This window comes from Canis lupus, chromosome 4 (genome assembly GCF_048164855.1).
Source record: "Canis lupus baileyi chromosome 4, mCanLup2.hap1, whole genome shotgun sequence".
In the NCBI taxonomy this organism is placed as follows: domain Eukaryota; kingdom Metazoa; phylum Chordata; class Mammalia; order Carnivora; family Canidae; genus Canis; species Canis lupus.
In genome coordinates, this window is record NC_132841.1 from 23273759 (window position 1) to 23295203 (window position 21445).

General features: G+C 57.7%; 2 protein-coding genes across 6 annotated transcripts in view; one reads left to right on the forward strand and one right to left on the reverse strand.

Annotated features, from left to right (window-relative positions):
* Positions 1-16668, forward strand: part of LOC140631983 (cadherin-23) — a 78113-nt gene extending 61445 nt beyond the window's left edge. Inside the window, exons 16-36 of one of the 4 annotated variants that reach the window (XM_072823487.1) lie at positions 899-1123; positions 1704-1873; positions 2074-2211; positions 3122-3241; positions 4746-4923; positions 5079-5290; positions 7394-7585; positions 7728-7841; positions 8408-8537; positions 8645-8896; positions 8975-9136; positions 10633-10889; positions 11200-11297; positions 11714-11834; positions 11911-11990; positions 12128-12168; positions 12334-12394; positions 12877-13006; positions 13210-13332; positions 13750-13854; positions 14747-16668. In XM_072823487.1, coding sequence (XP_072679588.1) covers positions 899-1123; positions 1704-1873; positions 2074-2211; positions 3122-3241; positions 4746-4923; positions 5079-5290; positions 7394-7585; positions 7728-7841; positions 8408-8537; positions 8645-8896; positions 8975-9136; positions 10633-10889; positions 11200-11297; positions 11714-11834; positions 11911-11990; positions 12128-12168; positions 12334-12394; positions 12877-13006; positions 13210-13332; positions 13750-13854; positions 14747-15073 — 3236 coding nt within the window. In that variant the 3' untranslated portion in view covers positions 15074-16668. The other 3 variants (XM_072823484.1, XM_072823485.1, XM_072823486.1) reach the window with 3 other exon arrangements.
* The window catches only part of PSAP (prosaposin), a 32733-nt gene continuing 27336 nt past the window's right edge, over positions 16049-21445 (reverse strand). Inside the window, exons 9-14 of one of the 2 annotated variants that reach the window (XM_072823489.1) lie at positions 19844-19939; positions 19367-19553; positions 19126-19283; positions 18723-18803; positions 18364-18471; positions 16049-17235 (exon numbers count right to left, since the gene is read on the reverse strand). In XM_072823489.1, coding sequence (XP_072679590.1) covers positions 17200-17235; positions 18364-18471; positions 18723-18803; positions 19126-19283; positions 19367-19553; positions 19844-19939 — 666 coding nt within the window. In that variant the 3' untranslated portion in view covers positions 16049-17199. Of the gene's footprint in view, positions 17236-18363; positions 18472-18722; positions 18804-19125; positions 19284-19357; positions 19554-19843; positions 19940-21445 lie in introns of both variants that reach the window. The other variant, XM_072823488.1, reaches the window with a different exon arrangement.

A 21445-nucleotide genomic window follows, 5' to 3' on the forward strand; every position in this document is an offset into this window, starting at 1 on the left:
GGGGTCAGCCCAGAGGAAGGAAAGCACCAGGAAGCGTGAGTGTCTGTGGAGGCTAGGACACCACTTTGGAAGGTGCAGACAGCAGAGCAGACACGGGCACAGGTCATTGCCCTGCCTGCAGCCTGGGGCATGACAGGTTACGGGCTGCTGAAGGAGTGGATTTTGTGTAGGCAGAGCAAGAACAGGAGGGGGACATAGTGATGGGGTGGCCTCAAGTCACCTCTGCTTTGAGGCACAGACAGCTGCTGGGATGGGGAAATAGGCCTGGCAGATAGTGGCTGCTTATCTTTACAGACCAGAGGCCCAAGTTTTCAGGAAGGAAGGGCAGAACTGGTCATTGCCTGCATGTACCCCACTGAGAGGACAAGGACCCAGGCGGGTTACATGGAGGGGACAACTCAGACAGGAAGTAGAAGGCTGAATAGTGGAAAGGGTCTTAGACCCTTAGACCACCACAGTCCCACCTCATTGGACAGGCTGGAAAACTGAGACATAGTGAGGGCCAGGGGCTCCACCAAGGTCACTCAGCCCGTTGGTAGAACCCAAACCCCTTCCGCTATGGAAGAGTGAGCAACTAGACCAGAGGGAAGGGTCACATGCCACCGCATGAGGGTTGGGTTGAGCTTCAGAGAGTCCAGACATAGTGAGGGCCAGGGGCTCCACCAAGGTCACTCAGCCCGTTGGTAGAACCCAAACCCCTTCCGCTATGGAAGAGTGAGCGACTAGACCAGAGGGAAGGGTCACATGCCACCGCATGAGGGTTGGGTTGAGCTTCAGAGAGTCCCAGGAGGACAGTGAAAGGCCACCACCCTCTTCAGGCTTGACTGACACTTAGGGAGGCCAGGCCTTGCCATATTGGTGTCCCTCATGTCACCCTCACCCACTGCCTCCACCCTAGCCAAGCTGACGGTCAACATCCTAGATGTCAATGACAATACGCCCCAGTTCAAGCCCTTTGGAATCACCTACTATACAGAGCGGATCCTGGAGGGGGCCACCCCTGGCACCACGCTCATTGCTGTGGCAGCCGTGGACCCAGACAAGGGCCTCAATGGGCTGATCACCTACACGCTGCTGGACCTCATGCCCCCAGGCTATGTCCAGCTGGAAGACGCCTCAGCAGGTGGGTGGTAAACTCCAGAAGAGGGTTGGGGGACACGTGTCTGTGCCTGTTCAGCCTCTCCATGGCCCACTTGTCACCCTCCAGTTGGGGTCCCACCATAGCCCCTCAGTGGGCTGGCCAGATCCAGTATGGCCAGCATTCCCATCACCCCCAGATGCCCAAACTCCAGGAAAGGAGAGAACCTCATCCCGGGTGGGATGGAAGCCTCCTCTGAGGTCTGCTGGACACCTGGGATACTCCGCCAGCATCTCTACCAGCCAGAGCAGGCTTCTACTATGAGTATCACTTAGGGAGTGAGAAGGCCAAGAGCAAAATCTCTCAGAGGAGGTCCTGGACTAGTTGGTTCTCATCCCTTTGACTTGTGAAAAGCTTTCTCACCCCTGCCGGTAAGGAGCACGGCTGGCTACCAGTTGCTGTGAGGCCTCTGGCCTGCCTGCCACCAGACAGTGCTGCTGGGCCACGGTCCTTCTCCAGGGGACCACACCTGCCCCTCAGAGTTCCAGATTCCTCTCTTTGTGCTTTGGAGAGCTTCCACGAGTGAGGAGTGGCCAGACTGGCAGTGGGTGCCTCTGTGTCTTAGGGAAAGTCATTGCCAACCGGACAGTGGACTATGAGGAAGTGCACTGGCTCAACTTTACCGTGAGGGCCTCGGACAACGGGTCTCCACCCCGGGCAGCTGAGATCCCTGTCTACCTGGAGATCGTGGACGTCAACGACAACAACCCCATCTTTGACCAGCCTTCCTACCAGGTGGGCAGCCGTGCCCACGCCTTGGGGCCGTTGGGCATCTTCCAGCCCTCCCCTGCCAGCTTCTGAGCCCCGGGGGCATGACCTCCCCGTGAGCAGCTTGGTGCTCTGGGCTGTCTACCAGATGAGTGGTTAGGGGAGGAGCAGAGCCTCCAGGATGGACCCGAGCCCCACCCCTCTCTCCCTGCCCGCTGGGCTCCCAGGAAGCCGTCTTCGAGGATGTGCCTGTAGGCACCGTCATCCTGACTGTCACTGCCTCAGATGCCGACTCAGGCAACTTTGCCCTGATCGAGTACAGCCTCGGGGATGGAGAGGGCAAATTTGCCATCAACCCCACCACGGTAAGCAGGCAAGCGGGCAGGGAGAAGGGCCCAGGGTCAGAGGCTGAGAAGCCACCACAAGTATTATAGTCATCCCACTTTCTGGGACCTGCCACCGAGACCTCTGTGGTCTCAGAGGGTTTTTTTTTTTTTTTTTAACCAAGTCAGCAAGCCTGGCAAGAGTCCCAGACATCCTGTAAGACTGTGGCCTTTCCGTCCCTGTGGCCAAAGTCTTTTGGAACAAGCCTCTGTTTGACACAAAAATTCTGAGATGTGTCCCCACCGGACTAGAAAACTTGATTCAAGTCCATGTGACTGCTTTTCAAAACTGTCAAAAGAGAGGTGTGGGAAGCTCTGCAGAAAGTGGGCACAGTGTTTGAGCTCCTACTGCATACATGGCCCTATACTCAGCTGGTGGGGAGGGAAGACAGCCCCATGGGTGCATCCCCCATGCTGCCATGGGTGTCAGACTTGTGGGAGAGTAGAAACTCAAGACAAAGGGTGGGTGATGATTTCCAGTGAATGTAAATTGGTTCAGAGCTGGTGTGTCAGCACAGGGTGAGACCACTGTGGCCTGGGGGTGGTTGGTCAGGCGGGGCCTTCCCCGGGGGCTAGGCCGGAACTGGACTGTCCCTCTGCCTCTCACTGCCCACATCCCCCTGCACTCTGTCCTGTCAGCAGGGCTCTCTCCTTCCTGCTCGGTATGAACAGTCAGGCGGTGAGCTCCGGCCTGGGCGGTCCATCCCACCTCCAGGTGGATGGGAGTAGTGGGGGCAAGCAGGCAAGCAGAACCACTAGTCTCCGAGCTCCATGGGGGTAGGGGCTGTTTCTCTCAGTGCCGCAGCTCCAGAGCCCAGAACGCTGTCTGGCATATAGTATATGCTCAATAAATATTGGTTTGAAAGAACTGGTTCCACCCTCCCCCTACCAGGGTGACATCTATGTGCTGTCCTCTCTGGACCGGGAGAAGAAAGACCACTATATTCTGACTGCATTGGCCAAAGACAACCCTGGGGATATAGCCAGCAACCGTCGAGAAAATTCAGTGCAGGTAAGGGCCACCAGCCCGGCCCAGGGACCCCCTAAGGACTGGAATTGCAGAGGCAGCAAGCAACGCTTTTACTTTAGAGAACGCAGAGCCCCCCGGTCGCCTCCGAGACATGGTGGCAGGAGTAGACAGCAGGAGCTTAGCTGGGTGACTCCAAGTGGCAGTGGCTTAGGGAGATGGGGACTCTCTAAGAGACATCTGTTGTGCCAAACCCCTGCTGAGGCAGTTAAACAGACCCGAGTGTAACCCAAGGGGCTCCACGTGTCCCACTGTCCATTGTGTCCCAGTGAAAGCAGCACAGCCCAGCAACGAAACGTAAGCGTAACGCAGTTATCCTTATAACTTTGTTCCTTGAGGATCATTCGTGGGGGATCCGGTGCCCAGACCCCTTCCCATTCCAGCCCCAGCATCAGCACGGTCACCCTGAGGCCAGCGTACCACCTTCTGAGCTCTCTCCCCACTCCTGTCCAAGCCCCCAGGCTTGAGGCTCTGTCTCCCCGTCTTCCTCCCCCTGTTCCTGCCGCCCCTCCCCACAGCAGCCCAACCATCCAAGGGGAACTCTCCTGAAGCGTGGGGGCTGTCGGGAAGCCGGGTGGGCAGAGACCGTCTTGTCAGCAGGTAGCAGCAAGGGGCCAGGAGCACTTGCACACCTGAACCCCGGCCCTGTCACACTGGCTACGCTGTGTCGCATTGCTGTGCCGGGAAAGGCACAGTATCTGGAGTCCGAAGACTAAGGGTGCGCAAGCTGAGCACACTGCGTTCGGCTTGGACGCTCTATGAGCCTCAGGTGTCCACTCTGCAGGGAGGGGGGCGAGGGGGAAGCAATGATGACGCCCCCTGCCCGAGGCAGTGGTGGGTCAGGGGGATGGACACTCGGAAGGCGCTTTGTGCACGGACAGGGTTCTCAGAGTCGCCGCTGCGAAGGGCTCTGACGAGGGCGCCGTCAGGCAGGGCCTCAGGAGCGGGGGGAGAAAGGGCCTCCTGGCCTGGTTGGGCCCATAGGCCCCACCCTGGGCTGTGGGGTCCGCAGAGGGAGCCAGGTCCCAAGCCAGACACAAATCCCAATCGACAGGGAGCTTTGGGGATGAAAGAATCACAGTCCAGCATTACGCTTCGGAGATTAGAGTCGGATGTTGAGGGCCGCTGTGGGAAGGAGCCAAGGACAGAGCGGGAGGTGGCGGGGAGGGGTCCCTGCTTCAGGACCCAGGCACACATTACCAGGTGACTGCAGGACCAGCTGCGGAGCGTTTCCCTGGGCCAGGCGCTGCGCATCCCCACCATCCCAGGGGAGCCTTTCCAGCCCCTGAGCCATGGGACACTACTGTCCCCCCAACGTACAGCTAAGGAAACTGAGACTCTAGGGGTCGGATAAATGGAGGCTGGACTCCAGTTGTGGGCACTGTGTACCCTGGGTTACTCCTGTGTGGCTGGGTGGTCTGAAGCAGCCGCCTCCCCCCCAGCATGCTTCTGACCTTTGACCTCAACCTACCCCCCCTCCCCGCCCCAGGTGGTTATCCAGGTGCTGGACGTCAATGACTGCCGGCCACAGTTCTCCAAGCCCCAGTTCAGCACAAGCGTGTATGAGAATGAGCCGGCAGGCACGTCAGTCATCACCATGATGGCCACCGACCAGGATGCGGGCTCCAATGGGGAGCTGGCCTACTCACTCGAGGGGCCCGGCGTGGGTGAGTAGTCTGCACCCCACCCATGATGCCTTGGGGGCGAGGGGAGTAGGCTGTCATGGGTGCAGCCCCAGGCCGGCAGGAGGGGGAGGACGAGGAGGGGTGGGAGGGACGTCTCAGCCAGAGCCAGGACGGCTGTGCTGTCTGCCCCCTGCCAGAGGCCTTCCACGTGGACATGGACTCAGGTCTGGTGACCACCAAGCGGCCACTGCAGTCCTACGAGAGGTTCAACCTGACTGTGGTGGCCACGGATGGCGGTCAGCCCCCGCTCTGGGGCACCACCATGCTCCTGGTAGAGGTCATCGACGTCAACGACAACCGCCCCGTCTTCGTGCGCCCGCCCAATGGCACCGTCCTCCACATCAGAGAGGTACTGCTGTCCCCCGGCCCTCCCGCCTCCCTCCCGGTGCCCAGCCCGCCACATCCCCCCGCAGTCATGCCTGGAACAGTGCAAGGGTCCCGCTGTGACAGTGGGGAAACTGAGGCCAGGGAGGGAGGCAGACTTGCTCGGTGTCACACAGGGGTCAGTGCCAGAGAGTGGGTAGGAATAGGAGCTGTGTCGGCACAAGGTCCTGGTCCTGTCACTACCAGCCAATGACCTTGAGAAAGTGACTTCTCTAAGTGGTTTTTCAGCCACAAAATGGAACTAAGAATAATAAATACCCTATCTCTCGTTCCTAGACGTCTGCTCCCACAGGCAGCCTCCCCGGACACCCACTTCCCCTGTATTCGTGTCTCAAAATACACACACATGTTCCTTCCGTCTGTCTGTTGTTCCTGCTGATACGAGGCCTAGGAATTGGGGAGGGACGTCAAAATAAGAAACAAGGGGAAGTGGCTGAGGTTCTAGAACTCCCCAATCCTTCTTTCATCCCTTGCTCTCAATGGCCTTGTAAAGGCCGGGTGTACTCTTATCCCCCAGCCTGCCCTGCCTTCCTCTCAGCACCAGGCCTGACCAGCTCCTTGGGGGTACACTTGGGGTATCTCCCACGTGTTCCCCAAACTTCAGCGGGCCTCCACCTCTCAGAATGTCAGCGTCGGGTCCTTGTCACTCTGTCTCTGTTTCTTTGAGGCCCCACAAGGGGCTGAGCACCTGAGTGGGGCTGAGCACCAGGAAACGCTGTGCTCTTAGCTCGTGAGTTGCTTTTCCCGGTGCCCACGGCCGTGATGGGTGGTCCTCTTTGCGCTGCCCACCAGGGAGCTCAGAGTAGCCAGCCCCAGCTCCGTGACCCTGCAGGGACTGAGTGCACAGACCTCGCCCCCCTACCCCTGTTTCCATTTTCCTGCCAACCACTTATTTTCCTTTACCCCGATTTTTTTTTAACTTCTCCGCTCTTGTGATAATTTACACATTCTTGTAGGTTGTCTCCAGTCTTCTTTGTAGAATGAGGCAAGATATAAATTTAAAATAATTGAGTTCTTTCCACAACAAAGGTCCCATTTGCTATGTGTTTCCCTTCAAGACACCATATTTTGAAAGATTCCTGTCTCCCAAACAGCCAGCATTTGCTAAGTAATGCTCTTTGTCATCCCACTTTCTATTAATTAGATGTAAGTGCCATTTGGAGTTTCTGATTGTCATGATCAGTGAGATCAACAGTAAAACCATGCTGAGCTGATAATTTTTCAAGTAAAAGCCTAGAAAGTTGTTCTTTTCCTTGTGCCCTGTGCAGCCTTGTTATGGGTTCCTGTAGGATGTCCATCAGATTTTTTTAAATTTTATTTATTTATTCATGAGAGACACAGAGAGGCAGAGACGTAGGCAGAGGGAGAAGCAGGCTCCATGCAGGGAGCCCGATGTGGGACTCGATCCCAGGACCCCGGGATCACACTCTGAGCCCAAGGCAGACGCTCAATCCCTGAGCCACCCAGGTGTCCCTCCATCAGATTTTTTGATATCTTTGACTTAACTCAGGGGAATCAGGAAACTGAGGTCCAGAGCTGTGAGGCGGCATGTCTAAGTCACCCAGTAAATCGGTAACAGACTAGACCCCGGGTGTTGCCTCTGTCCACCATGTCATCCTTGCCCACCTGTCCCTCGTTTTCAGGTACCCCGTTGGGCAGATGCTGTTGTCTGGGGATACCTAGGGCCCCCGTGATTAGGGTAGCCGAGAGCAAGACAGACCCAGGAACAGAGAGCCAGCTGTGGCCTCAGCTTTTGGATTCCCCTCCTGCCTTCCAGAGGGATCCGAGGGATGGGGAAGCCCCTGGAAGGGCAGTAACCCTGAGAGAGCTTGAAGCACGGAGGGCAGAGACCAGGCCGAGCCGTTTCTGGGCAGGGAGTGGGGATGGGCCAAAGGGATGTTCTAGTAGATGCTCAAGACTCTAGGCAAGTCCAGCTAAGCAGGCAGACGTTTCCTAAGGATGCTGGAAGGTGGTGGCAAGGACTTTCCACTCAGTGAGGAGAAAGAGCAAGAGCTGCATCGGGGCCTGGGAGCTGGGGTTCCCTCAGATGCCCCCCCCACCCCCGCAGGAGATCCCACTGCGCTCCAATGTCTACGAGGTCTATGCCACAGACAAGGACGAGGGCCTCAACGGGGCCGTGCGCTACAGCTTCCTGAAGACGGCGGGCAACCGGGACTGGGAGTACTTCACCATCGACCCCGTCAGCGGCCTCATCCAGACGGCTCAGCGCCTGGACCGGGAGAAACAGGCCCTGTACAGCGTAAGGGGGCGGCCCCGGGGGCGGGGCTTTCCTCTGGGCACAGGGCCTCCACCTCCCACCTAGAACGCCTCCCAAGGTGGTGACCCAGGCCCCCAGGAACTGCCCCCCTGGTGCCCTCTGACTGTGTTCCTCTGTCCCCCAGCTCATCCTGGTGGCCAGCGACCTGGGCCAGCCAGTACCGTATGAGACCATGCAGCCTCTGCAAGTGGCCCTGGAGGACATTGATGACAACGAGCCCCTCTTTGTGAGGCCTCCAGTGAGCTCATCCATCCCCCCCGCACCCTCCCACCAGCCACATCCATACAGGGACGCACCTGCCTGCAGGCACACCTGCACACGCTCAGTGCACACTGTGCTACACACGGAAACTGTGCATACACCCCCTAGAACCAATACTTACTGAGCGGCGACTATTTCCAGGTTCTGCGGGGCAGTCAGAAAAGCAGAACAGGCCTGCCTCGTGGGCTGTAACCCTCCCAGCCGCACACAGGAAACCTGAAATTCAGCCCCGCTTCACTGAGCTGGGGCTGAGCCCCTCGCATAGACTCACTCTACAATTTGGTGGGGGTGTTCCCTTGTGTGCACATGGGACGTGAGGCTCCCTGGAGACTGCGTGAGTGTGGGGGTGTGTGCACGTGCACGGGCACAGGAGTGTGCCCCCTTGTTCAGACAGCCATTCGGGGGCCGGGATACGTCATAGAACAGGCCGGGCCCGCCCATGCTCCCTGGATGTTACAGTTCTGCTCACCCCACAGGGCCCAGGCAGTAAGGTCCCTCAGCACCCACAAAAGGCACTTAGCCTCCTGTGACCCCCCCCCACAGAAAGGCAGCCCCCAGTACCAGTTGCTGACCGTGCCCGAGCACTCACCACGTGGCACCCTCGTGGGCAACGTGACAGGCGCCGTGGACGCAGACGAGGGCCCCAACGCCATCGTGTACTACTTCATCGCAGGTGGGCCTGCCAGGGCCAGTGCCCCACTGCCCCCAGGGCTGGAGATGACCCCGGTGCGCCCCATCCCAGCCCTGCCCTCTCACCCCGTGCCCTGGTCCCGCCCGCAGCCGGCAACGAAGAGAAGAACTTCCATCTGCAGCCCGACGGGCGGCTGCTGGTGCTGCGGGACCTGGACCGGGAGCGGGAGGCCGTCTTCTCCTTCATCGTCAAGGCCTCGAGCAATCGCAGCTGGACGCCCCCGCGTGGGCCCTCCCCGGCCCTCGACCTGGTCGCTGACCTCACCCTGCAGGAGGTGCGCGTCGTGCTGGAAGACATCAACGACCAGCCCCCACGCTTCACCAAGGCCGAGTACACTGCAGGTGCTGGGGCCAGGGCCTGGGTCCGGGGTGCAGGCGGCCCCCTGCGCTGCCACTCACATCCGCCTGCCCGTTCTGCAGGAGTGGCCACCGATGCCAAGGTGGGCTCAGAGTTGATCCAGGTGCTGGCCCTGGATGCAGACATTGGCAACAACAGCCTGGTCTTCTACAGCATCCTGGCCATCCACTACTTCCGGGCCCTCGCCAATGACTCTGAGGACGTGGGCCAGGTCTTCACCATGGGTAGGAGCCTCCACCCAGGATCTTGGTCACTGCATGGACCGTGGAAGAGATGGGTCTGTGTGGGCAGGGGGTGAGGGCCTGGCCAGCCAGCCACCATGAATCCTTCTGTTCCCCCACCCACCTAACCGTCATACAGCCAGCCCCTAGTTGATCCTTTGCTCCATCTACCTTCCTAGTTTCTGACCCACCTCTCTCTACCCACCAACTTTCTTCTCTTTTCTCTCCATCTTCTCATCCATCCATTATTCATCCATCCATCCATCCATCCATCCATCCATCCATCCACGCATGTGTCAGTCTGCTCACCCTGTGCATCTGCCCACCCATCCACCCATCTGCCCATCTGCCCACTCATCCATCCACCTTCCCATCCTCCCTTCCACACGTCCACCTTTCTTCCCATTTGTGCACCTCCCCATCCCCCGGGCCAAGCACTGGGCTAAGCACTGGGGAGCCAGAACCCAAAGAGCACGTGTACCTGAAGGTACAATGTTGACTTGTGTGTTTGCCTGTGTGGATAGCTGAGCCTCTTAGGTCAGGTTCTAGAAGGTGCCCTGGTGAGTGTCCCAATACCTTACTTCCAGACCCAACCCCTTCCCCACTCTTCTTGCCTACGGGAGTCAGTCTAGACTCCTCCCTTGGATGGGCTTTCAAGGTTCACCAAGTCTTCCTCCTGGATCCTCTTCCCGTTTCCACAGCCCCCCACTACCTGTGCCCACCCAAGACAAATGCCTCACCACTCCTCCAGCCTTTTCTATACCACCCTCCACTGGCCTTGGCCCTTCATCTTCCCCTCCTGAAATACCATCTTGACCTTCCCCTCTGCCTTCAGATATGCTCCCCCTGACCATCCTCTGAAGCCTAATTCCCATGCCACCTCCTCCAGTCACAACCAGACCCCATCCCTATGTCCCCTGATCTACTACTGCTCTTAGTTGAGTAAATTAAGGCACAAAGAGGCTATGTAGCTTGCTAAAGGTCACATAGCTAGAAACTGGCAGATCTCAAACCCAGGTCTAGAGTCTTCTAAGAGAAGACTGTGACACCACCTCTGGTCATCTCGTTGGTATGGCCGTAGAATTCTGAAGTGTGTGTGTGAGACAGAGACTGAGGGGCTCAGACGTGTTCCGTGGTCCTCCAACATGGGACAGCAGAATCCCAAACTTACCATCCTTAGGTCAGTGCAGCCCAGAGCTGTGTTTCAACTTGCAAGTTTAAGTAAAAACTTAGAAATCTCCAGAAGTACAAGTTCTGGCCGCACTGGCTGCATTCTCTCAGGATACTAAGCAGCCGGGCAGAGGCCAGCACCACTGCTCCTTCAGATGAACACTCATGCTCATTTGTCCCCTACTCCTCTGTTGTCTTTGCTCTCTCCTGGGCCTGATGCCACGTCCCCTCGGTGTGTCCACATGCCCCTGGCCCTCGGCCCTTCCCAGGGAATTCAGGGGCACTGGGTGGCCCCTGAGCTGCACCCTGCCCACGGGCTCTTCCTGCAGGGAGTGTGGATGGCATCCTGCGCACCTTCGACCTCTTCATGGCCTACAGCCCTGGCTACTTTGTGGTGGACATCGTGGCCCGGGACCTGGCAGGCCATAATGACACGGCCATCATTGGCATCTACATCCTGAGGGATGACCAGCGTGTCAAGATCGTCATTAATGAGATCCCCGACCGCGTGCGTGGCTTTGAGGAGGAGTTCATCCGCCTGCTGTCCAACATCACTGGTGCCATCGTCAACACTGATGATGTGCAGGTGCCCCACGGAACCGCCCTGGGTCTAGGGGCTGTGAGGGGAGGAGGGCCAGGCCACAGGGTCAGGGCACCGTGGAGAGATCAGGGGTATGAAAGGGGGTCATCCCCTAGCACCATGACCTTGGGAAAGTCCTTCCATGACTCCGGCCCTCCGCATCCTCCCCTGTAAATGGGGCCGGTGCGGTGATGTGACTGGCATCATGCTTGGTCCTCGGCACTCAGCAGCGATAGGTCTGTTGGCAGGGCGGGCCGGGGGGCTCCCATCCCACCCCTTGCTCCTGCCACACCCCATAATGCCCCTTCTCGCCTAGTTCCATGTGGACAAGAAGGGTCGGGTGAACTTCGCACAGACAGAGCTGCTCATCCATGTGGTGAATCGCGATACCAACCGCATCCTGGACGTGGACCGGTGGGTGGGGGTCCGTGCTCAGACCATCAGTCAGTCCCCCTCCTGCCCTGGAGTTGGGGAGGGGACCCAGCAAAGGAGGCAGCTAACACCATCAGGCCGGCTGTGGGGGGGCTCTCCCCCAGCAGTGGGCAGGGCTAGTGGGGAATCGTTTGGGGGTGTCGTCACCCCCCTGCGCCTTACTCTCCCCATCTGTGAGACGGGAGCATTCCACGGATCGCGAGGAGCAAGCAGGATCCCGTGTAGGCGTGGTGAACCCCGTAAGATAGAAAGCTGTCCTCGCTGGGCGGGATCGGCTCTTGCAAGGCCTGGTGGGGGTGAAGGTGGGGGTGGGGGTGGGGGGCAGCAGCCCTTCCTGAGTGGGACCAGCTCCTGAGGAACGGCTGACTGGGGAGCTGAGGCCCCTGCCCCTCGCCCAGGGTGATCCAGATGATCGACGAGAACAAGGAGCAGCTTCGGAATCTCTTCCGGAACTACAACGTCCTGGATGTGCAGCCCGCCATCTCCGTGAGGCTGCCCGACGACATGTCTGCCCTGCAGGTAGTCCTGGTGGCCCCCAGCCCCACCGCCCCACCCCGCGCGCTCCCGCCCACTCATGCCCGGCCCGCTCCCCCAGATGGCGATCATCGTCCTGGCCATCCTTCTCTTCCTGGCTGCCATGCTCTTCATCCTCATGAACTGGTACTACAGGACCGTGTGAGTGACCCCTACCTCCCCGCCCTGGGCCCGGCTGCCCAGCCCTGCTCCTGGGACAGTCACAGGGGCAGGCAGCGCCCTGAGGTGCCAGCCCAGTCCAGCCCCCTTCACCAGCCCCTCTCTCTGCCTCTCTCCAGACACAAGAGGAAGCTCAAAGCCATTGTGGCTGGCTCGGCAGGTGAGCAAGGGCTGTGATGGGGCTGGGGGGTGGGGGGTGGATGAGAGGGCAGAAGGGGCCCTAGGGGCCTAGAGGGCTTGCCTAGGCCTCATGAGGCTGGCTGGGGCTCCCCCGGCCCAGCAGGGTGCATCTCTCCCCTCCATGCCCCAGCACTTCTCCCTACAGGGAATCGTGGTTTTATTGACATCATGGACATGCCCAATACCAACAAGTATTCCTTCGACGGGTGAGTGGGGTCCCTGAGCCCTCAGGGTGCGCTTTGGGGAGGCCTGCCCAAAGTCTGAGTGGATTCTCTACCACCCCTCAAGCTCTGAGGGACCAGACTAGCTAAAACCTGGGGTGTGGGTGCCCCCTAGTGGGCCAGGCACCCTTCTCTACACTCGGAAACTATTGGCTGAGCTGTGATCCACACCCTAAGTGGGCCCCCAGTTCCAGGGGACACAGACTTTGGACACCAGAGGGGAGTGAGGCCTCTGCAGCAAAGCCAATCCGGACCCACACGCTGGCCTGGTTCTTTCAGGATCCTAGTGCGGGGAGGGTGCACCCACAAGGGCCACAGGCAAGGGCCTACTTCTCATGGCCCTGAACCCCCAGGCCCGTGCCGGCCAGGGAAAAGGATGGGGGTTAGTGGTGGTGAAGCTACAAGGGCATCTCTCCACTCGGGCTGCCCCTCCTCGCTCCACTCGCCGCGCCCCTCTCCCCGCGCAGAGCCAACCCCGTGTGGCTGGATCCTTTCTGCCGGAACCTGGAGCTGGCTGCCCAGGCGGAGCATGAGGATGACCTGCCGGAGAACCTGAGTGAGATCGCAGACCTGTGGAACAGCCCCACCCGCACCCACGTGAGCTGGGGCCAGAGCTAGGGGCGGGTGACTGGGGGGAGGGGGTGCAGTCGTGAGGGACAGGACGGAGGTAAAGCAGGTCTTCACGGCTCGCCAAGGGGCTGCGCTGTTAGGGTGGGGGTTGTACCCACCGCCCCGTGTGCGTACCTGTGCACGCACGCACGCAGTCTACCTCTGCTCCAGCCAATGTTCCCTCTCCCCAGGGAACTTTTGGGCGTGAACCGGCAGCAGTCAAGCCTGATGACGACCGGTACCTGCGGGCAGCCATCCAGGAGTATGACAACATCGCCAAGCTGGGCCAGATCATTCGGGAGGGGCCCATCAAGGTGAGTCCTCCCTGCGGCTCCTGCACCCACACCCCGTCGGGGCCCTACACCCAGACCTCTGAGCTTGGACTGGCTCCAGACGATACAGGGATGGGGGAGGGTCCTGGAAAACAGCTTTCTCCGCCTCTAGGCTCAGCTAGATCTGCTCTCCACTGGGCAAGAGCGACAGGGCAGAAAGAGGGGCCCGGGCACCGGGCTGATAGGGCGCTGCTTCAGCCTGCAGTGGCCCAGAGCCCATGTGGGTCCTGGCCGGTCACGGTCACCAGGCTCTGCTCCCAGCCCTCTCTCTACCCCTGGATCGGGTGCCTGTGCATCCTAGACTATTAGCACCTTCCATCGCCTCCAACAGTTATGGGAGTGAGGGGTGTGGCAGGCAGGGGAGGGCCTTGGTGGGGGTTAACCCTTTCCCTCTCCCAGGGCTCGCTGCTCAAGGTGGTCCTGGAGGATTACCTGCGGCTCAAAAAGCTCTTTGCACAGCGGATGGTGCAAAAAGCCTCCTCCTGCCACTCCTCCATCTCTGAGGTAGCCGGGCGGGCCCGGAGCTGTGTGCTGTGCCCCAGCACTGGGGATGCTCACTCCTTCCCTGCTTCCCTCCCTCCCTGTCTCCCTCCAACCCTCCCTCTCTCTCCCCAGCCACCCTTCTCTTTCTCAGAGTCTCTGGAGATTAGCAGCCAGGGCCAAAGACAGCAATGGGTGGGGTCCAGGAAGTCAGGCAGCAGCCCCAGGCCCAGTCTACTTTCTGGGCTCTGCAGGGAGCTGAGGAGTGTGTTTCACACTTGAGGAGCCCAAAAAGGTGCCTTGAAGGAGGGATGTCCTATAGGAAACTGATCAGTCAGGGTCAAATGGGTCCACGTAGATTTGTTTGCCTGCAGTGATGTCAACACTTTAAAAAACTCAGACTTATGTTTAAAAACCCAGATTTCCAGTAAGACCAACCATTCCCAAATGGAACAGGCTAAAGCTAACAGTTCCACACAGAAGTGCCACATGCTGAGTCCCACTATATCCCATCCCCTCCAACTTCACCTGTGGACCTACCTGGCCAGACTTGATCCTGCTTGAAGACAGACTGGTAGTAACACATCCAGATACTAAAACTGCCTCATGGGATCTTTAGAGCTCATCAAATACACAAAATAGAGGATTCTCATGGGAGGCCCACCTTCTAAGAACACAACTATAGCACCCTAAGTGCCCGTGGTTCCCCTTTGTACCCAGTGTGAGAAAACACGGTCAGCTGGACGGCCTACTGCAGCATGAGCCCAGAGACCCCTGCAGTTACCTGTGTGCAGTAGGGAGGAAAAGGGGGACACAGCAGGTGTGGCTCTGGGCCAGCCAGCTGCTCAGCCCTCGGGCATGGCCTTGAGCCCACAGGTGGGTCCCAGAGCCATTGGGGGATCGTGGCCTCTTGCAGCTGATCCAGACTGAGCTGGACGAGGAGCCAGGGGAGCGCAGCCCCGGCCAGGGCAGCCTACGCTTCCGCCACAAGCCACCGACAGAGCTCAAGGGGCCCGACGGAATCCACATGGTGCACGGCAGCACGGGCACACTGCTGGCCACTGACCTTAACAGCCTGCCCGAGGATGACCAGAAGGGCCTGGGTCGCTCGCTGGAGACACTGACCACCGCTGAAGCCAGTGCCTTTGAGCGCAACGCCCGCACAGAGTCGGCCAAATCCACGCCCCTGCACAAGCTTCGTGATGTGATCCTGGAGAGCCCCCTGGAGATCACAGAGCTATGACCAGATGGGGGGCCTCAGCGGTGTGTGCAGCACCTGTCCCCCATCCCTCCCAGGGCAGGGCAGAGCAGGACCACAGTGCGGGCCCCTCCCCAGGCCGGCTCTGGGCCTACGACCTTGGGCGGGCCTGGTGGCAGCCTGCACCGGCTGCTCAGAGTCCACTTCCGCCAGATGCCCATTCAGCACCTGACCTCTACCTTCATAAAATTTGTTATTTTTTTAAGAAAAACCAGACACAAATAATAAGCATCTAAGGACAAGGTAAGGAGGGTCACTGGGGGCCCCAAGAGTCAGGACGAACTCAGCCAAGGCCGAGCCCCAAGAGGCCGAGCAGGCCCTCTTCCCCACCCCACATCGTGCCCGTCCCCCTTCACCCGCGCCCAGCACCAGGGAAGGGAGGCCCAGAGCTGGCATATCCCACCTGGCCTCAACTCCCTGACTTTGGTTCCAGTCCCAGTGCATTTCCAGCACATCGCCTGCTGGACAGTGATCCCTGCCTCCCCACGTGGACATGCTCAATGTGAGCGAACCGTTCGTTCCCTACATTCCACCGGCTTCCCAACTGTGCCCGGCTCATAAAGAGAAATGACTGGTGTTCCCCTGGGTTCTGAATGTAGAGTGTTTGTGTGTATTCCTTTTTTAAATTAAGTTATTCCCTCAACATTTCCCCCTTGATTTTGTTTAACTGGTACTCCCTGAACGTTTCTGGAATGGTCTGCATTTTAAATAAGAAAGGCAACTCACAAGAACAGCAAGTTGCTGTGCCTCTAGTAAACTACCCTCGGGGCTGGGCAAGGGGGAGAGGGCCGGGCAGGGCAGATGTGTGCCTGACCTTCAGGTGTTCCCTTGACCCACTGCGCCTTCTTTCTGTGGCCAAGAGGGCCAGAGGACCGCTGGACACCCACAGGTCTGTGGCCCTGGAGCTATTCAGAAACCAAACTCACTGGCTGAGGTGTTACAGAACCACTCAGGCTCAGGTCTGGTTAACAGATTTTATTTATTGTTAAATCACAGGAACTTTAGTGCAAAACAAACCAAAAAGTCATTAAGTCTATTTAATAGTAACTGCATGTCTTACTGTCTCCTGGCAACTTAAAGTGAACAGAAGAGGTGGCCAAGTGAGAGAGGCAGGGCGGCAGCCAGGGCCCCTGGAGAGCACGCCTAGCACACCCTGCACCTGACAGCCAGAGGCTTAGGAGCTTGTCATCCACATTTACCTAAAGGTCAAACGAAATGGGGGTCGCAGGGGAAGGGGCCGGGACGCCCAGAGCAAAGGTGGGCTCCGGGCAGCACTACAGATGCACAAGGCAAGGCTTCAGCAGTCGGGCGGACACAAGAGCAAGCAAGAGGCAGTCACCACACCCACACCCACCCACCCACACACACACACACACACACACACACACACACGAGCCAAGCCCACAGGACCTCCACACAGAGCTAGCAGATTACATTCAGGAAGGTTCTTCCCCTCCCACCCAAACCCACAGAATTTCAGAACAAGGCATCACCAGGAAAGACACCGCAAAGCTGAATCAGAGGTTGACCCGGGGACAGCAAACCCGAGACCCACCCAGGCCTCCTGAGCAGCCGCTTCCTGAATTTCCCCTCCAGTGAGAACTATGTGGTTTTTAAGAAGTCTAATTATTCTGAGCCTCTTTCTTATAAAACTGCCTTTGTTTTGCTTCTCTGTATAGCAGCCCAGGAAGAGGGGAGGTCCATGCTTAGGGGTAGGTGGAGGGCTCAGAATAAGGCCCCAGCCAAGGAGGATGGAGAGCCTTCTGTCAAGCAGCTCTGGCTCACACCAGCACCCAAGGCCCCCACCACCTCCATTGCCGCCGCCTCCAGGTAGCCACCACGCAAGGGCAGGCTGAAAGCCCTCCAAGTGCACAGTCCTCCTCACCTGTCTAGGCAAAGGAAAGGGACAGTGAAGCAGTGGTGGCAGCTGCAGGCCAGGTGCCTCCCACACAGACAGCGATGCTACAATTGAGAGACAGGAGAGGGAGGGAGGGAGGAAGGGGAGAAGGGGGTCCTATTTTTATAACCGAGTCAAGAGATCGGTGTGTTCACTGCCCCAGACACACAAGTAGGAAAAGATGCCGCAGTTTCTCCAAGATGGAACGTCCCTCCTAGTTCCACACGTGACGTTTGCAATGCTCGACAGCCTGACGGGAGAGAGGAAGCTGGGTTTTAGCCTTTGTGTGACAAACTCCACTCCTGGCCCATCAGTGCAGCAGACATCACCCAAAAATGGGACCCATTATCCTGTCCGAGGTTGGCTGGACAGCACCCCACGCAGACCTGGGGAGCATGTGGCCACCCGAATGTCAGGGACTCCTATGGCAAGAGTCCAGAGTTGCAGCTGCAGAGCACCGAGTGCTTTAGAGGTGAGCACCCACGCAGGTAGGGTCCAGGCCCCCTCCATCTGGTTACATGCTGAGTCTTGGCACTGCGCAGAAGTCCCAAGGCAGAAGCCCTCACCCTCACCCAACAGGGTGCACAGCAGCTCAGGCCTTGAAAACAATGACCCCACAGGCCCATTTACCAGGGCAGCGGCAGGCACCTGCTCCTCCACTGACTGTGCTGTGGGCTCGGGCCTGGCACAGCAAGGAGCCGGACCAGGCCAGGGTGAGCATCACTACCCACCCTTCCCCGCAGGGGCCCAAACTGATGCAACCAGACCCATAGTCATGCCCTGCTGGCCACGAGGAACCCGCTTGAGGAAGAAAAAGTTGCATAAAAACATTAAGTAACTGGTCCACATGTCCCACCCAAGCAATATGTCGCCACCACTGGTGGCTGCCCAGTGAGGACAGCGCCACAGCACCCTGGAGCTGCTGGGCAGCCATCACCTCAGGGCCACTCAGGAACAGCAGGTCGGCCCTGGGTGAAGATTCAGGCCAGGCTCCAGCGAGACTGACCCAAGGGGGAGGACTTGTGCCACCTCTAGAGCAGCCTCATGTGGATCTGATCCTGACCCTGTGACAAGGGAACCAAAGGCAAAAAAACAAAGAAACAAAAAAAAAAAAAAAAAAAAAAAACAAGGCAGAAGCAAAACCTACTAACAAATACCCACACCCTTCGCTTCTCACAGGCAAGAATGCAGTTAGTCCTCTTGCCTTTGCTGTGCGGCCGCGAATAAGCCTAATTGCTTCTCCGGGGCCTCCGTGTTTTCCCGGACACAGAGACAGGGTACAGAGCACTGACTACGGAGGCTCCTCCTCACGCAGGATTGTCCCGGGAGCTGCCCGACTGGCAAGGCAGGCCTGTGCAGCGGTCGCCGAGCTACTCACATTGCACTGGGTTGCTGCCTCCATGTTCTGGCACCAGTAGCTGGGGCCCCACACGCACTTCTCGGTTCCCAGAAGGGGCTTACGGGCAGCAGGGCAGGCTCCAATTTTCTATATGGTGAAAAGGGGGCAAAGAATTAGATGCACCCTACTAATCCCCAAAACCAGAAACTATCAGCTTCTAGAAGCAACTAGAACTACAGCTCTGACATGCCACTTCCAAAAATGCAGTGCTGCTGAGCCAAGTGCTGAGGGCCTAGAAGCCCTGGCCTCCCACAGCCCTTCCCCCAGAGACTGCCAGAACCTCAGAGGACCCCTCGGTGCAGAACTGCCCAGGCTAAGCACCACCCAGAGGAGCTTACCAAGCACACGAAGGAAGGGTCCATCACCTCCACCAGGATTTCTATCAGCACGGGCTCGTACTCAGTCACAAACTGATCACACTGTTAGGTAAACAAGGGTACGGGTCCAGGTCTAGGTGTGCCCATGCAGAGTGGGAGCATAAAAGGGGGAGGGGGGGGACGCATGCTCTTCCATAAGAATTCCGGCCACTGCCAGCCCAGGCCCCCCTTCCCAGGTGCCCCATCTCACCTGCTCCTGTTATTTTCCCCCAGAGGCTTCCCTTGAGCCAATAGACTCCCGTAAGAAATGGCTAATTTTCCCTGGAAACCTCAATCAGGCATGCAGGCAGTCCATGAGCTACCCTAGCTTTTGCGCTCCCCAGGCAGGTTCTGACATTCTGGCCCAAAGCAGCCTAGGGCATACCTGCTTCTGGTATGGGTCAGGCAGGAAGCTGCAGCCTTTCTCAAGGGCAGCCAGGATCTCCTGCTTCGTGCTGTTTTTCTCCAGGTTGTGGTCCAAATAGCTCACCAGCTTCTTGCATACCTCACAAAAGCCACCGTCCTTTGGCTTAATCACACGTACTGCACACAGGAGCACAGACTCAGGACTGGCAGGGCCCTTCCAAGCCGAGGGGGCCCACCCAGCACACACATACCCTGCTCACCAGGCAGCACAGGCAGCCCCTGAGAGGAGCACAGATGGAGCATGCGGCACACCAACTCAGGGCTCGCCTCCTGCAGGAGGATCGACAGGATGGAGGAGCCATAAGTGTCCACCACCTCCTGGCACTCCTTGGATAAGGACGAGGGCAACTTCAAGCACACTTTGTCCAAAGTGTTAAGTATTTCTTCCTGGAACACAAACGATCATATGAGAAGATGGGAGACTGGACGATGCTGGGAATGATTCTCAAAATACGAACGTGACCAGGAAACCAGCCAACACCAAGGTGCTACTTCCTCCCCAGAAAGGCCTGACCTAGGAAGCAGCCTGACCCTAGCCCAGAGGGACCCGCCAGTGGGCAGCAGGTGTACGGGTTCCCAGGGCCGGTGTCCCATGAAGGCAAGGGCCAAGCCCACCTCCTCTGCTAGTTCTGCCACCAGGGAAAGGGAGCACGGCAGCATTCTGGAAATGCACATACCTCAGTTCTGTTGTTGTCAATGAGCTTGACCACCTCCTTCACCACGTACTCGCACATCTCACAGTAAACATCCGTCTTCTCCTCGATCTTGTCCTTCTGTGGAACGGGCAGGAGAGCACTTCAATGCTGAGTCCCTCACCTCACCCCTGTGTCCTGCTGCTCTAAAGGGAAGGGATACCCTGTGGCCAGGGACCGGAGAATGTCACACAAAAGGTGGCTTCTCCCAGCATCCAAGTTCCCATCCCTGCTGGTTTTGTATGGTGGGAGACCCATCCTTTTGCCCGGCCCTCTCTGATACTACCACCTACCACATACCCCCAACCCCCACCACACACACACACACACACACACACACACACAAAAACAGGAATTCACAGGTCAGGAAACAGAGGCAGGGAAACCACCCCCTACCCTAAAGATCTGTCCATGTGACACATTTGGTCACAATCATTTCAGCGCTCTGGAGTAATCTGGAGAAGGGAGAAGGCAGGGGGCGTGGGGGGGACAGGATAGAGTGTGGACTTACTACCTGCTCACTGTTTAGAAGACAGAGCTTTAAACACATTTCAGGTCTGCTCTAGAGTTTCAAGTCTCATGAGTACCTGAGCTTGCTTTCCTAGAGCCTGCCTTTAATAAAGGAACACTGCTAAACCAGAACTTTCTGTGACAGTAGAAATATTCTTCACCTCTGCTGTCCAGCAGAGCAGCATGGGCCCCATGTGTCTATTAAGCACTTGAAATGCAGTGAGGGTAACCAAGGAACTGGATTTTTTAAAGTTTTGAGTAATTTTATTTAAATATAAGTAGTCACATGCGGCTAGAATATAAGTTGTAATGACCCCTCATTTTCCCTGGCTATTAATTCAGTCAGCAAGACAGGGCAGGCACAAGTGCTTCCCCAGCTCCATCTGACTTCCTAACCCTGTGTCCACATGCTGCATATGTTAAGGGAGGACAGCAGAGGGAGGAGAAAGCTAAAGGTCAAGTGACACACAAGTTCTGAAACAAGAAATGCATCCGTGTGCCATGTGATTAAATGTGACATGGCCTGGGCCCTCCTAAGAACTGAACTGTGAGCCGCACGAACATGAGGTCGGTCTTGTTGACTAGTGAACGGTTTCAGGACTCAATCTCTAACACACTGCTAGAAGACCCATGAAAGTGCTAAATGTAAACTGATTTTGGAATACAGTGGATCTTTACCAAGTGAAGGGTGCTAGGAAAACAAAACACACCCACGCATGCAAGGCAGCATGCCAAGAGGCTTCCGTGCAAGCCCCAGGGTGTTCTGGAATAGGAGGTTTGCATGACAGCGGGCAGGGCAGAGGGGCAGAAACATCAGGAGGTTACAGACAGGCCACAGATGGAGGCCGATTCCGTGGAGCACTCGGGTTCAAGGAAATCAGTATACTGGGTGAGACTGGGTGAGAGATGCCACACTAGTTTAGGGGACACCATAAACTAATGAATGGTCCCAAACTCAAACACCTTTCGGAGTGAGGCAAGGAACCAAGAAGGCATGTGCCTCATACAGCATGATGTAACATGCAGTGGCCTGGGCATCACACAACTCTGGCCAGCACGACACGATGACACCAGGTA